Source organism: Pseudorasbora parva, chromosome 15 (assembly GCF_024679245.1).
Source record: "Pseudorasbora parva isolate DD20220531a chromosome 15, ASM2467924v1, whole genome shotgun sequence".
NCBI lineage: Eukaryota > Metazoa > Chordata > Actinopteri > Cypriniformes > Gobionidae > Pseudorasbora > Pseudorasbora parva.
The window spans coordinates 2,041,398-2,056,397 of NC_090186.1; the positions used below are offsets into that span (position 1 = coordinate 2,041,398).

General features: G+C 43.8%; 1 protein-coding gene across 3 annotated transcripts in view; it reads right to left on the reverse strand.

Moving 5' to 3' along the window:
* The window catches only part of lama2 (laminin, alpha 2), a 259,242-nt gene that overhangs the window by 59,021 nt on the left and 185,221 nt on the right, over positions 1 to 15,000 (reverse strand). For all 3 annotated transcript variants that reach the window (XM_067416687.1, XM_067416686.1, XM_067416685.1), the window contains 4 exons: positions 9,044 to 9,186; positions 8,476 to 8,574; positions 5,454 to 5,565; positions 2,606 to 2,768 (listed from right to left, as the gene is read on the reverse strand). In XM_067416687.1, the coding sequence (XP_067272788.1) occupies positions 2,606 to 2,768; positions 5,454 to 5,565; positions 8,476 to 8,574; positions 9,044 to 9,186 (517 nt within the window). The remainder of the gene's footprint in view (positions 1 to 2,605; positions 2,769 to 5,453; positions 5,566 to 8,475; positions 8,575 to 9,043; positions 9,187 to 15,000) is intronic.

Below are 15,000 nucleotides of genomic sequence, written 5' to 3' on the forward strand. Positions count from 1 at the left end.
GGAGATGAGGAGGAGAAGAGGAGGAGATGAGGAGGAGGAGATGAGGAGGAGGAGATGAGGAGGAGATGAGGAGACAAGGAGGAGATGTGGAGATAAGGAGAAGATGTGGAGAAGATGAGGAGGAGATGAGGAGATAAGGAGGAGATGTGGAGATAAGGAGGAGATGAGGAGAAGAGGAGGAGATGTGGAGATAAGGAGGAGATGTGGAGAAGAGGAGGAGATGTGGAGAAGAGGAGGAGATGAGGAGAAGAGGAGGAGATGAGGAGAAGAGGAGGACACGTGGAGATAAGGAGGAGATGAGGAGATGAGGAGAAGAGGAGGAGATGAGGAGAAGAGGAGGAGATGTGGAGATAAGGAGAAGATGAGGATATGAGGAGATGAGGAGGAGATGGGGTGATGAGGAGGAGATGAGGAGATGAGGAGAAGAGGAGGAGATTAGGAGAAGATGAGGAGGAGAAGAGGAGGAGATGAGGATGAGATGAGGATGAGATGAGGAGGAGATGAGAAGATGAGGAGGAAAAGAGGAGATGAGGAGATGAGGAGGAGATGAGGAGAAGAGGAGATGAGGAGATGAGGAGGAGATGAGGAGGAGATGAGGAGGAGATGAGGAGACAAGGAGGAGATGTGGAGATAAGGAGAAGATGTGGAGAAGATGAGGAGGAGATGAGGAGATAAGGAGGAGATGCGGAGATAAGGAGGAGATGAGGAGAAGAGGAGGAGATGTGGAGATAAGGAGGAGATGTGGAGAAGAGGAGGAGATGTGGAGAAGAGGAGGAGATGAGGAGAAGAGGAGGAGATGAGGAGAAGAGGAGGACATGTGGAGATAAGGAGGAGATGAGGAGATGAGGAGAAGAGGAGGAGATGAGGAGAAGAGGAGGAGATGTGGAGATGTGGAGATAAGGAGAAGATGAGGAGATGAGGAGGAGATGGGGTGATGAGGAGGAGATGAGGAGATGAGGAGAAGAGGAGGAGATTAGGAGAAGAGGAGGAGATGAGGAGGAGATGAGGAGAAGATGAGGTGGAGATAAGGAGATGAGGAGAAGAGGAGGAGATGAGGAGGAGATGAGGAGAAGAGGAGGTGGAGATAAGGAGATGAGGAGAAGAGGAGGAGATTAGGAGAAGAGGAGGAGATGAGGAGGAGATGAGGAGAGGAGGAGAAGAGGAGGAGATGAGGAGAAGAGGAGGAGATGAGGAGGAGATGAGGAGAAGATGAGGGGGAGATAAGGAGATGAGGAGAAGAGGAGGAGATGAGGAGGAGATGAGGAGAAGAGGAGGAGATGAGGAGGAAATGAGGAGAAGAGGAGGAGATGTGGAGATGAGGAGAAGAGGAGGAGATGTGGAGATGAGGAGGAGATGAGGAGATGAGGAGGAGATGAGGAGGAGATGAGGAGGAGATGAGGAGGAGATGAGGAGATGAGGAGGAGATGAGGAGATGAGGAGGAGATGCGGAGGAGATGAGGATATGAGGAGGAGATGAGGAGGAGATGTGGAGATAAGGAGGAGATGAGGAGGAGATGAGGAGGAGATGAGGAGATTAGGAGGAGATGAGGAGGAGATGAGGAGATGAGGAGGAGATGAGGAGGAGAAGAGGAGGAGATGAGGATGAGATGAGGAGGAGATGAGGAGGAGATGAGGAGATGAGGAGGAGATGAGAAGATGAGGAGGAGATGAGAAGATGAGGAGGAGAAGAGGAGATGAGGAGATGAGGAGGAGAAGAGGAGGAGATGAGGAGATGAGGAGGAGATGAGGAGGAGATGAGGAGGAGATGAGGAGGAGATGAGGAGATGAGGAGGAGATGAGGAGGAGATGAGGAGGAGATGAGGAGGAGATGAGGAGATGAGGAGGAGATGAGAAGATGAGGAGGAGATGAGAAGATGAGGAGGAGATGAGGAGGAGATGAGGAGGAGATGAGGAGGAGATGAGGAGGAGATGAGGAGAAGAGGAGATGAGGAGATGAAGAGACCAAAACATGCTGAAGTTCTGGAGCTCGTTCCCTCTGTCCTCCTCTAGGTGTCTCTCTCTGCTCTCTCTCAGCCGAGCACACAGAGGAATCCATTATAGAAGTAATTTGACTAGGCTGTAATAATATTCCTCCCCTTGCCCAACCGCAGGCATTTTTTAATTAGTTCATTAAGATTTTACATAAGAAAGAGAAACTTTCTTAATTTAAGCTGTGATCCAGTGAACCACAACACAATAATGGCAGCCTGTGAGCCTGAGCCGCTGTTTGGATGCGTTTGCTCTAAGAGGTTTGTTGTGGTATTTAATATTAGAAATATTCATACAAACAGTAAGCTTGTAACAAGTCACAGTGCTGTTTGGTGTGAAAACTTAATATCACCCGTGTGCCACATTTTGAACACAACCTCGATCCTGCATGATCTTTCAATTATTGTTAAAAATGAAATATACAGTTGTGACATGCTTCATATATATGTACAGTATATACACTGTATCTAAGTCTAGTTCAGTCATGAAACTCTAGAGGGTTTCAGGCGTATAAGTCCTTTATGCAATCTGCTAGTAATCATATAATTGAATACAAGACACAAGCTGATTGGCTACTGCTGATTCTGTGCAGAATCACTGTGTGTGTGTGTTTTACCCCAGTTCTTCGTCAGCAATGTGTTTCCTGCCGGAGAGCTGTCGTTTGCGTAGTTCTGCGAGCATGGCTTGGATTTCATCATTCATCTCGTTCACACTCTTCTCTGGAGCCCCGTCTCTCACGCCTAGAGTCGCGTTCAGCTCACGTGCTTTGTCTCGTAAAGCTGGACAACACACACACACACACACACACACACACACACACACACACACACACACACACACACACACACACACACACACACACACACACACACACACACACACACACACACACACACACACACACACACACACACACACACACACACACACACACACACACACACACACACACAGAGGGTGGAGATCAGTCAGGGTGCCACCTTTCTATCAGAACCAGCATTAACTTCTGGAGCAGTTTGAGCTCCAGTAGCTCGTCTGTTTGATCGGACCCCACGGGCCAGCCTTCGCTCCCCACGTGCATCAATGAGCCTTGGCCGCCCATGACCCTGTGGCCGGTTCTCCACTGGTCCTTCCTTGGAGCACTTTTGATAGATACTGACCACTGCAGACCGGGAACAGCCCACAAGAGCTGCAGTTTTGGAGATGCTCTGACCCAGTCGTCTAGCCGTCACAATCTGGCCAAACTCGCTCAAATCCTTACGCTTGCCCATTTCTCCTGCTTCACACACATCAACTCTGAGGACAAAATGTTCACTTGCTGCCGAATATATCCCACCCACTAACAGGAGCCGTGATGAAGAGATCATCAGTGTTATTCAGCGGTCATAATGTTATGCCTGATCGGTGTATATATATATATAAACATAAATATAGCAAGGGTTTCTTAAATACATATATGCATGTGAGTATTTATATACATAATTATACACAGTACACACACACACACACACACACACACACACACACACACACACACACACACACACACACACACACACACACACACACACACACACTATTTAATCACAAACTTTTATTTTGCATGCGATTAATCACGATTAATCGATTGACAGCCCTAATATATTTAATAATATTTAAGAGAACAAAGTTAACTTTGCCACACATCTGTTCTCACTTCCTTCTCATCGGTGTGAGCGTTGATTTAAAGAAGTTCAGCTTGAACTCAGCAGAGTTAATGTTCTTTAATCAAATTAAATTAGATTCAGAAATAAAACCCCAATCAAACGTGAGTGAAATAAAAGAGCAAGCAAGCTTCTCGGCATATTCTAATTTAAATAAAAATCATTAAATTGAGATGAAAATGAGCTATAATTACATGCGTTTGTGAAATTCCTCGAGAGTTCAAACATAAACAGTTGATAGACTACAGAGAGCGCAGTCTACCTGCCAACAGAGCCGAGCTGGAAATAATTGCACAGTGAGTTTCAAACGCAGCTCGGGTCTTTGGGGTGGACAGAATCATTTGATTCCTCCTCGTTTAGCGTGCGAGAGGAGATGAGAGACGAGGCGCTTTACTGGAGCACGAAACACGCACAGAATGGATAATGAAGCTCTTCCTCGCTGACGTCTGCTCTCCTACACTTTCTGGACACTTATCAAAATCTAGAGGACCAAAGTGCAGTGTGCCGGCTTTAAGTGCCAAGCATGTGTCCAAGAAAATAAATTAACCACGTTTTATATATTTATGGCTTTTAATGTATCGGGAGGGGGAGAGTGTCCAACTGCTTAAAACTAGAAACAAAATCTGCCAATGAAAAATAAATTAATCTCTGACCCCATTGGCAGATTTTTGTTTGTTTTAAGCGTGAACTCACTTAATTGTGAAACATTTTTAAGTAAACAAGACTTATAAATATATAAATATAAACGTGACATGATGCCCCCCCCCCCCCCAACAGTCAATGGCTGGATTATCTGTTTAAGTGCATATATTTTTTTTGTAATTAATTTTCTCTCCATGACTTAAGCCATCACATAGTGTTAACTGAACCTTCACTAACTAAACCGGCTTCTCATTTAATTTAAACATTCTCATGTAAAATGACACACTTACACTCATTTTCTCACACACTCATTTTCTCACACACTCATTTACTCACTCACTCACTCACTCACTCACTCACTCACTCACTCACTCACTCACTCACACACTCACTCACTCACTCACTCACTCACTCATTCACACACACACACACACTCACTCACACACTCACTCACACACACACTCACTCCCACACTCACTCACTCACTCACTCACTCACTCACTCACTCACTCACTCACACACACTCACTCACACACTTACACACACACTCAAACACTCACACACTCACTCACACACTCACTCACACACTCACTCACTCACTCACTCACACACTCACTCACACACTCACTCACTCACTCACTCACTCACTCAATCACTCACACACTCACACACTCACACACTCACACACTCACTCACACACTCACACACACACTCACTCACTCACACTCACTCACTCACTCACACACTCACTCACTCACTCACTCACTCACTCACTCACTCACTCACTCACTCACTCACTCACTCACACACTCACTCACTCACACTCTCACACACTCACACACTCACTCACTCACTCACTCACTCACTCACTCACTCACTCACTCACTCACTCACACACTCACTCACTCACTCACTCACTCACTCACTCACTCACTCACTCACTCACTCACTCACACACTCACTCACTCACACTCTCACACACTCACACACTCACTCACTCACTCACTCACTCACTCACTCACTCACTCACTCACTCACTCACTCACTCACTCACTCACTCACTCACTCACTCACTCACTCACTCACTCACTCACTCACTCATGTCTCATTTGTAGTTACCTTCTGCAGCCAGGAGTGTGTTCCTAACGTAAAGCTCCAGGTCCTCAGCTCCTTTGCGGCTCCTCTCAGCATCCGCTGCCGTCTGCTCCCCATCAGCAGACACTTTAGTCGCCTGTATGAATAGAGAAAAAACCCTGTGAAAACTCAACAAGGTTTTACTTAGCCTCAGATCAGCCTCGCATGATCAACCGCAGCTGTGTGAAGAAGAAACAAACACACAAGCAACCCCAGTGTAACCACGCGGAGGAGAAAAACAACAAGACACATTAGATCTGACATCTCTGGGGCTAACGTGAACAAAAACTGGAAGAAATACTGCTAAACAACAATATTTCCAGTTTGGCAGGAATATTTGGAAGGTCAAGGCTACACAAACCCAAAAGGATAGAAGACGAGCGCAGAGGTCTAACTGGCTCTTGAACTTCCTTTATTAGAAAAGGCTGCTTTAGAACTGAAAAATATCGACTTTATCAAGGACTACTATTCAGAAGATGCTGAAAGGTTCCCTTCAGCACAAATGAGCAGAACTGATGCAACACTTCAGACTTCAACAAGTTAATGTTCTGGCTTTCTCTCATGTTCAGAAACTAAACAACAAGGTCAGCGTCTTACACGAGTGAATCAGGCAGTGTGTAAAGTACAGTTTAACTAATCACAGCAGATTTACACAGCAACCGATGGTGCACAGCAGCAGAAGAAAACATGCCTGTTAGTTTTGCTCTAGAATTATAAAAGAATGTATCAAATGGACAGGACAATAAAAGGTATGGAAATAAAATGTATTCATCTAAAATAAAATATTTATTAGCCACGCCCCAAACTCTCAGTCTGATAAAGTAGCCACACCCCAATCTCTCAGTCTGATACAGTAGCCACGCCCCAAACTCTCAGTCTGATACAGTAGCCACGCCCCAAACTCTCAGTCTGATACAGTAGCCACACCCTAAACTCTCAGTCTGAAACAGTAGCCACGCCCCAATCTCTCAGTCTGATACAGTAGCCACGCCCCAAACTCTCAGTCTGATATAGTAGCCACGCCCCAAACTCTCCAGTCTGATACAGTAGCCACACCCCAAACTCTCAGTCTGATACAGTAGCCACGCCCCAATCTCTCAGTCTGATAAAGTAGCCACACCCCAAACTCTCCAGTCTGATACAGTAGCCACGCCCCAAACTCTCAGTCTGATACAGTAGCCACGCCCCAATCTCTCAGTCTGATACAGTAGCCACGCCCCAAACTCTCAGTCTGATACAGTAGCCACACCCCACACTCTCAGTCTGATATAGTAGCCACGCCCCAAACTCTCCAGTCTGATACAGTAGCCACACGCCAAACTCTCAGTCTGATACAGTAGCCACGCCCCAATCTCTCAGTCTGATAAAGTAGCCACACCCCAAACTCTCCAGTCTGATACAGTAGCCACGCCCCAAACTCTCAGTCTGATACAGTAGCCACGCCCCAATCTCTCAGTCTGATACAGTAGCCACGCCCCAAACTCTCAGTCTGATACAGTAGCCACACCCCAAACTCTCAGTCTGATACAGTAGCCACGCCCCAATCTCTCAGTCTGATACAGTAGCCACGCCCCAAACTCTCAGTCTGATATAGTAGCCACGCCCCAATCTCTCAGTCTGATATAGTAGCCACACCCCAAACTCTCTGATACAGTAGCCACGCCCCAAACTCAGTCTGATATAGTAGCCACGCCCCAAACTCTCAGTCTGATATAGTAGCCACACCCCAAACTCTCAGTCTGATACAGTAGCCACACCCCAAACTCTCAGTCTGATATAGTAGCCACACCCCAAACTCTCCAGTCTGATACAGTAGCCACACCCCAAACTCTCAGTCTGATACAGTAGCCACACCCCAAACTCTCCAGTCTGATACAGTAGCCACGCCCCAAACTCTCAGTCTGATACAGTAGCCACGCCCCAATCTCTCAGTCTGATACAGTAGCCACGCCCCAAACTCTCAGTCTGATACAGTAGCCACGCCCCAATCTCTCAGTCTGATACAGTAGCCACGCCCCAAACTCTCAGTCTGATACAGTAGCCACACCCCAAACTCTCAGTCTGATACAGTAGCCACGCCCCAATCTCTCAGTCTGATACAGTAGCCACACCCCAAACTCTCAGTCTGATACAGTAGCCACGCCCCAAACTCTCAGTCTGATATAGTAGCCACGCCCCAAACTCTCAGTCTGATATAGTAGCCACACCCCAAACTCTCTGATACAGTAGCCACGGCCCAAACTCTCAGTCTGATATAGTAGCCACACCCCAAACTCTCTGATATAGTAGCCACGCCCCAAACTCTCAGTCTGATATAGTAGCCACGCCCCAAACTCTCAGTCTGATACAGTAGCCACACCCCAAACTCTCAGTCTGATACAGTAGCCACGCCCCAAACTCTCAGTCTGATACAGTAGCCACACCCCAAACTCTCAGTCTGATACAGTAGCCACGCCCTAAACTCTCAGTCTGAAACAGTAGCCACGCCCCAATCTCTCAGTCTGATACAGTAGCCACGCCCCAAACTCTCAGTCTGATACAGTGGCCACACCCCAAACTCTCAGTCTGATACAGTAGCCACACCCCAAACTCTTAGTCTGATACAGTAGCCACGCCCCAAACTCTCTGATACAGTAGCCTTAATTATGTACTCATGTGTTTTGAAGGAGGTGTGGCTTTAGAGACGCTCTGGAGGGAGGGCGGGATCTCATACTTTCAATTGATTATCTACTTTCTCACATCCTTCAACTTTACCTAATAATACCAATTGTCTTTTAAAAACAACAACAAACGAACGCATTATACTCAACTAGCACGAGATGTTTGCATGCATGTGCTTTCAGTTATTACAAAATGTTATACTCAAATTAAAAAAGAAATGTAAGTGTGAGATTTTGCACACATATATTTGTGAATGGTTAGTGAACAAGTGGTTTTGACCCAGAGTCTTTGTTGCAGACCTCCACACAAAGCACTGAATAAAGTTTAACGAGTGTTTGAGACTCACCCGGCTGAGCAGTTCGTCCATTTCGGTGACTAGACTGCCCAGGTTACTGTCGGCCAGCTGCAGAAGTCTCTCTGGCGCTCTCTGTGGGGAAAGCATGTGCTGCAAAAAGAAAAGACAATGAGATATGATTATAATGAACATATGACTGACAGGTGGAGTCATGTCACCATGGAAACCAGGATGACACCGAAGTGACGTCCGTGACGTTTCTGGCCTACAGGCTTCATTTGACATCAACGAATTATGAATCACACTGCAAAAAATGCTCTTCTTACTTAGTATTTTTGTCTTGTTTCTAGTCTAAATATCTAAAAAGTCTTACATTAAGAAACATTTACTAGACAAGTACAAATTATTGTCTTGTTTTGGGAAAAAATAACTCAAAATGAAGAGAGTTTTTGCTTAAAATAAGATAAATAATCTGCCAATGGGTAAAATAATCTTAATTCAAACAGAAAACAAGATTATTTATCTCACCCCATTGGCAGATTATTTATCTTATTTTAAGCAAAAACTCTCTTCATTTTGAGTTATTTTAATTTTGACCCATGCAGCTCGTGATGCTCACCTTCAGCTCCTCTGTCATGTTCTCAAACCGATAGAGCACTTTATACGGCAAGGGGAGGGGCAGAGTGAGATTGACACTGCCAATCAAACGCAGCAGGCGCTCCATGTCACGAATCAAGAGCCCCGCGCAGTCATCGTCACACGCTGAAACACACACACATCAACACATCAGAGTCCAACAGTATCACGTTCACACTGCATGCACTGTCCATCAGAGGCCACCTTACAAGATCACACGGAAAAGCCCCTCAGATACGCATATGCATGCCCAAGGCTTTGTGCAGGGAACGTTAGTGGGCACGCTACAAAAAATGCTTTTCTTACTCAGTATTTTTGTCTTGTTTCTAGTCCAAACATCTAAAAATTCTTAAAACAAGAAGTATTTACTAGACAAGCAAAAGTAATTGTCTTGTTTTGGGGAAAAATAACTCAAAATGAAGAGAGTTTTTGCTTAAAATAAGATAAATAATCTGCCAATGGGGTGAGAAAAATATAAAATTCAAACATTAGTTTACTCACCCCACGTTTTGCAGTGCAGTAACAGTATTTTAACTCCCCTACTGTAAGAGCTTCATTCAGGTGCTGTACCTCATCAGAGCATTTCCATCTTGAGAAACGTTTACTTTCACTACACTAGCTAGGGGTAGGGGCTGTGTGTGTGTGTGTGTGTGTGTGTGTGTGTGTGTGTGTGTATGATGGTAGGTTTAGGGGTAGGGGCTGTGTGTGTGTGTGTGTGATGGGTAGGTTTAGGGGTAGGGGCTGTGTGTGTGTGTGTGTGTATGATGGTAGGTTTAGGGGTAGGGGCTGTGTGTGTGTGTGTGTGATGGGTAGGTTTAGGGGTAGGGGCTGTGTGTGTGTGTGTGTGTGTGTATGATGGTAGGTTTAGGGGTAGGGGCTGTGTGTGTGTGTGTGTGTGTGTGTGATGGGTAGGTTTAGGGGTAGGGGCTGTGTGTGTGTGTGTGTGTGTGTATGATGGTAGGTTTAGGGGTAGGGGCTGTGTGTGTGTGTGTGTGTGTGTGTTTATGATGAGTAGGTTTAGGGGTAGGGGCAGTGAGTGAGTATTTATGTGTGTGTGTGTGTGTGTGTGTGTGTGTGTGTATGATGAGTAGGTTTAGGGGTAGGGGCAGTGTGTGAGTATTTATGTGTGTGTGTGTGTGTGTGTGTGTGTGTGTGTGTGTCCCTGTGTGTGTGTGTGTGTGTGATGGGTAGGCTTAGGGGTAGGGGCTGTGTGTATGTGTGTATGTGTGTATGTGTGTGTGTGTGTATGATGGGTAGGTTTAGGGGTAGGGGTAGTGTGTGTGTTTATGTGTGTTTATGTGTGTGTGTGTGTGTGTGTGTGTGTGTGTGTCCGTGTGTGTGTGTGTGTGTGTGTCCGTTTGTGTGATGGGTAGGTTTAGGGACAGTGTAAGGGGACAGAAAATACGGTTTGTACAGTACAAAAATCATTACGCCTATGGAATGTCCCCATATTTCACAAAAACAAACGTGTGTGTGTGTGTGTGTGTGGGCACACGCTGTCTGAAAGGACAACCATGCTAACAGCCAAGGATGGACAGGTCCTGAGGCAAGAATGCTGTAATGAATGTTATTGGCCTCTTTTGTCTTCCATCCTCCGCTATCACAACATCACTTGCACTCGTCTAATATCCCTCCATCATCTCCATTCACCTGCTCGGAGGTAGCCGCGTCCCTTCTCTTTATTTCTCTCTCTCTAGATTAAACGTGAACACGCTGAAGGCACCAGGGAGAAGAACTTCTCAGGCGTGAAATTTAACATGGAGTGTGAAGCAGCTCCTGGCCGCCTATTATGAGTGTCTGACACGCCACGAGCGATAGTGGGAGGAAAAAAGACTCCGAAAGCGGCGCTCAATTTAACCTCCTGAAAAAATGGAGCTATTAAGATTTCTTGCGAGGAAGTCTTTTCACACAAAGAACACACAGAGTGAGTGAAGAAAAAGAGCTGGAAAGAAAAACCCTGCACTGACGAGTTCATGAGAGCAAAATCTGAATTATGACTCCTTACAGTAGGACGGTGCAGCTCTATTAAAAACATTATTTCACTTTATTCCCCCTCTCTAATGTAGTCAAGTTGACTGACTTCAGTAAAACTATTTCCTTTTAGATTTTAGCACATGACCCGTGTTCATAAGTGACCTGTTTTAGTGGACTACACATTGCTTTAAGAGTGACATTAAGAAGAATAACCTGATACAGTATAGGTCACGTGACACACACAGAGATCAACATTATAATAATAATACTATTATATTATATTATATTGATTAAGAAATACATATTTGATTTTTATTATTATTATTATTTCAAATAAATGAATAATTATATACATTTGATATTTAATAGCAATATAATTCAAAATAATTATATTATGATATACTATATTATATTATAATATTTTATGTTGTTTTTTATTTTTATTGTCCAGGGAGTCAGAATTATTAGGCAAGTTGTATTTTTGAGGATTCATTTTATTATTGAACAACAACCATGTTCTCAATGAACACAAAAAACTCATTAATATCAAAGCTGAATATTTTTGGAAGTTTTAGTTTTTAGTTTGAGCTATTTTAGGGGGATATCTGTGTGTGCAGGTGACTATTACTGTGCATGATTATTAGGCAACTTAACAAAAAACAAATTTATACCCATTTCAATGATTTATTTTTACCAGTGAAACCAATATAACATCTCAACATTCACAAATATACATTTCTGACATTCAAAAACCAAACAAAAACAAATCAGTGACCAATATAGCCACCTTTCTTTGCAAGGACACTCAAAAGCCTGCCATCCATGGATTCTGTCAGTGTTTGGATCTGTTCACCATCAACATTGCGTGCAGCAGCAGCCACAGCCTCCCAGACACTGTTCAGAGAGGTGGACTGTTTCCCCTCCTTGTAAATCGCACATTTGATGATGGACCACAGGTTCTCAATGGGGTTCAGATCAGGTGAACAAGGAGGCCATATCATTAGATTTTCTTCTTTTATACCCTTTCTTGCCAGCCACGCTGTGGAGTACTTGGACGCGTGTGATGGAGCATTGTCCTGCATGAAAATCATGTTTTTCTTGAAGGATGCAGACTTCTTCCTGTACCACTGCTTGAAGAAGGTGTCTTCCAGAAACTGGCAGTAGGACTGGGAGTTGAGCTTGACTCCATCCTCAACCCGAAAAGGCCCCACAAGCTCATCTTTAATGATACCAGCCCAAACCAGTACTCCACCTCCACCTCGCTGGCGTCTGAGTCGGACTGGAGCTCTCTGCCCTTTACCAATCCAGCCACGGGCCCATCCATCTGGCCCATCAAGACTCACTCTCATTTCATCAGTCCATAAAACCTTAGAAAAATCAGTCTTGAGATATTTCTTGGCCCAGTCTTGACGTTTCAGCTTGTGTGTCTTGTTCAGTGGTGGTCCACTTTCTGCCTTTCTTACCTTGGCCATGTCTCTGAGTATTGCACACCTTGTGCTTTTGGGCACTCCAGTGATGTTGCAGCTCTGAAATATGGCCAAACTGGTGGCAAGTGGCATCTTGGCAGCTGCACGCTTGACTTTTCTCAGTTCACGGGCAGTTATTTTGCGCCTTGGTTTTTCCACACGCTTCTTGCGACCCTGTTGACTATTTTGAATGAAACGCTTGATTGTTCGATGATCACGCTTCAGAAGCTTGGCTATTTTAAGACTGCTGCATCCCTCTGCAATATATCTCACTATTTTTGACTTTTCTGAGCCTGTCAAGTCCTTCTTTTGACCCATTTTGCCAAAGGAAAGGAAGTTGCCTAATAATTATGCACACCTGATATAGGGTGTTGATGTCATTAGACCACTCCCCTTCTCATTACAGAGATGCACATCACCTAATATGCTTAATTGGTAGTAGGCTTTCCAGCCTATACAGCTTGGAGTAAGACAACATGCATAACGAGGATGATGTGGTCAAAATACTCATTTGCCTAATAATTCTGCACTCCCTGCCAACTTTCAAATAATAGGGATTTTACCTGTAAAATAAACCATTTTTAACTGTAATAACCACATTATAAACCTTTCAATTATATGCTGCTGTCCTGTAAAACCTAAAATGTTACTGCCATATTTTTTACGGTAAAGTTCTGGCAACCAGAGCTGCTGGTTATTTACCGTTTGATGTAAAAAAGTTGATGGGTATTTTTTTTACAGTATATATATATATATATATATATATATATATATATATATATATATATATATATAGAGAGAGAGAGAGAGAGAGAGAGAGAGAGAGAGAGAGAGAGAGGGAGAGAGAGAGAGAGAGGGAGAGAGAGAGAGAGAGAGAGAGAGACAGAGAGAGGGAGAGAGAGAGAGATTTTAAATAAATATAATAATAATAATAAAATAATAATAAAAATTAATAAAAATTATAATTACTATTATTGCAGCAATACCATTGTACTGTAAAATAAATTATATATATATACACACACACACACACACACACACACACACACACACACACACACACACACACACACACACACACACACACACACACACAGAAAAATCCCTGATAAATGTTTGATGTTGAATTATGTAACACAATCACGCAAAACACACACACAGAAAAACACATGCATAATTACCCAATCTGTCCAGTCAACCAACAGGATTATGATAAAAACATGACGGCTGAGAGATATGATTTGAAACACAGCGGTGAGGAGCAGGTGCTCCACAATCTGATCCCTCGCAGCTCCGCCACGATTACAGCAGAAGTAAACAGTCATTTAGAGCAGGAATCTGAGCTCGTCTAATTAAAGTGCTGTTTGTTTTGTCTGCATCTCTCCTCTGTTATTAGTGGCTGTTTATGGCGGAAGAAACAACGACATGATGGGAATAAACCAGATCAACTTATAGCCAATGATAGTCATTCACATACAGTACTGCGCTAAAGTCTTAGGCACCTTTCCCACCCATTTTCACCCCCAAAAATGGGCCAGTTATTTATATATTTTGCAATAGTGTGTCAGTCTGTAATATCAGTTTACATTTAAAATAAAAAAGTTTTCTTCAGTTTCTTCAAGCGTCTTGGAGATCTTCAAGTTCTTGTGGATTTTGTCTCAGTTTCTTCATGTAATCTCAGACGGTCTTGATGATGGTGAGATCAGATCTCCGTGTGGATCAGCAGTTAAAATAAAATGTAAACTGATATTACTGACTGACACACTTTTGCAAAATATATAAATAACTGGCATAAAAACATTTTTGGTGGTAAAAATACTAAAGTGCCTAAGACTTTTGCATTGTACTGTATGGAGGTCTTAAAGGGTTAGTTCAGCCTGTAGTGTAGATTGTGTGATTAATTCCTCCTGTGGTTGGCCAGCCGTCAGACCTCCGCTCATCTTCACACACAGATGAAGATATTAGTGTTGAAATCCGATGGCTCAGAAAGGCCTTCATTGACACCAATGTCATTTCCTCTCTCAAGACCCATAAAGGCACTAAAGACGTCGTTACAAAGCCCATCTCACTACAGCGGCTCTACAATCATTGATGAAGAGGCCAGAATAGAAAAAAACTAAATAACGACTTATATAGTGATGGCCGATTTCAGAACAAAGCTTCGAACCGTTATGAGTCAGTGAATCGACTCCTGATTTGGATCGTGAGTCAAACTGCTGAAGGCACGTGACTCTGGCGATCCGAATCATGAATCGATTCACTGACTCATAACGGTTCGAAGCTTTGTTCTGAAATCGGCCATCACTATATAAGCCGTTATTTAGTTTTTCTTGTAACTTCATAAAATGATCTGTGTCTGAAGATGAACTGAGGTCTTACGGGTGTCGAACAACATAAGGGTAAGTAATTATTAAAAAGAATTACATTTTGTGTGTGAACTAACCCTTTAAAGGTGCAGTAGCAAAAGAAGGTCATGCTGGAAACCGCTCGTGAAGCACAA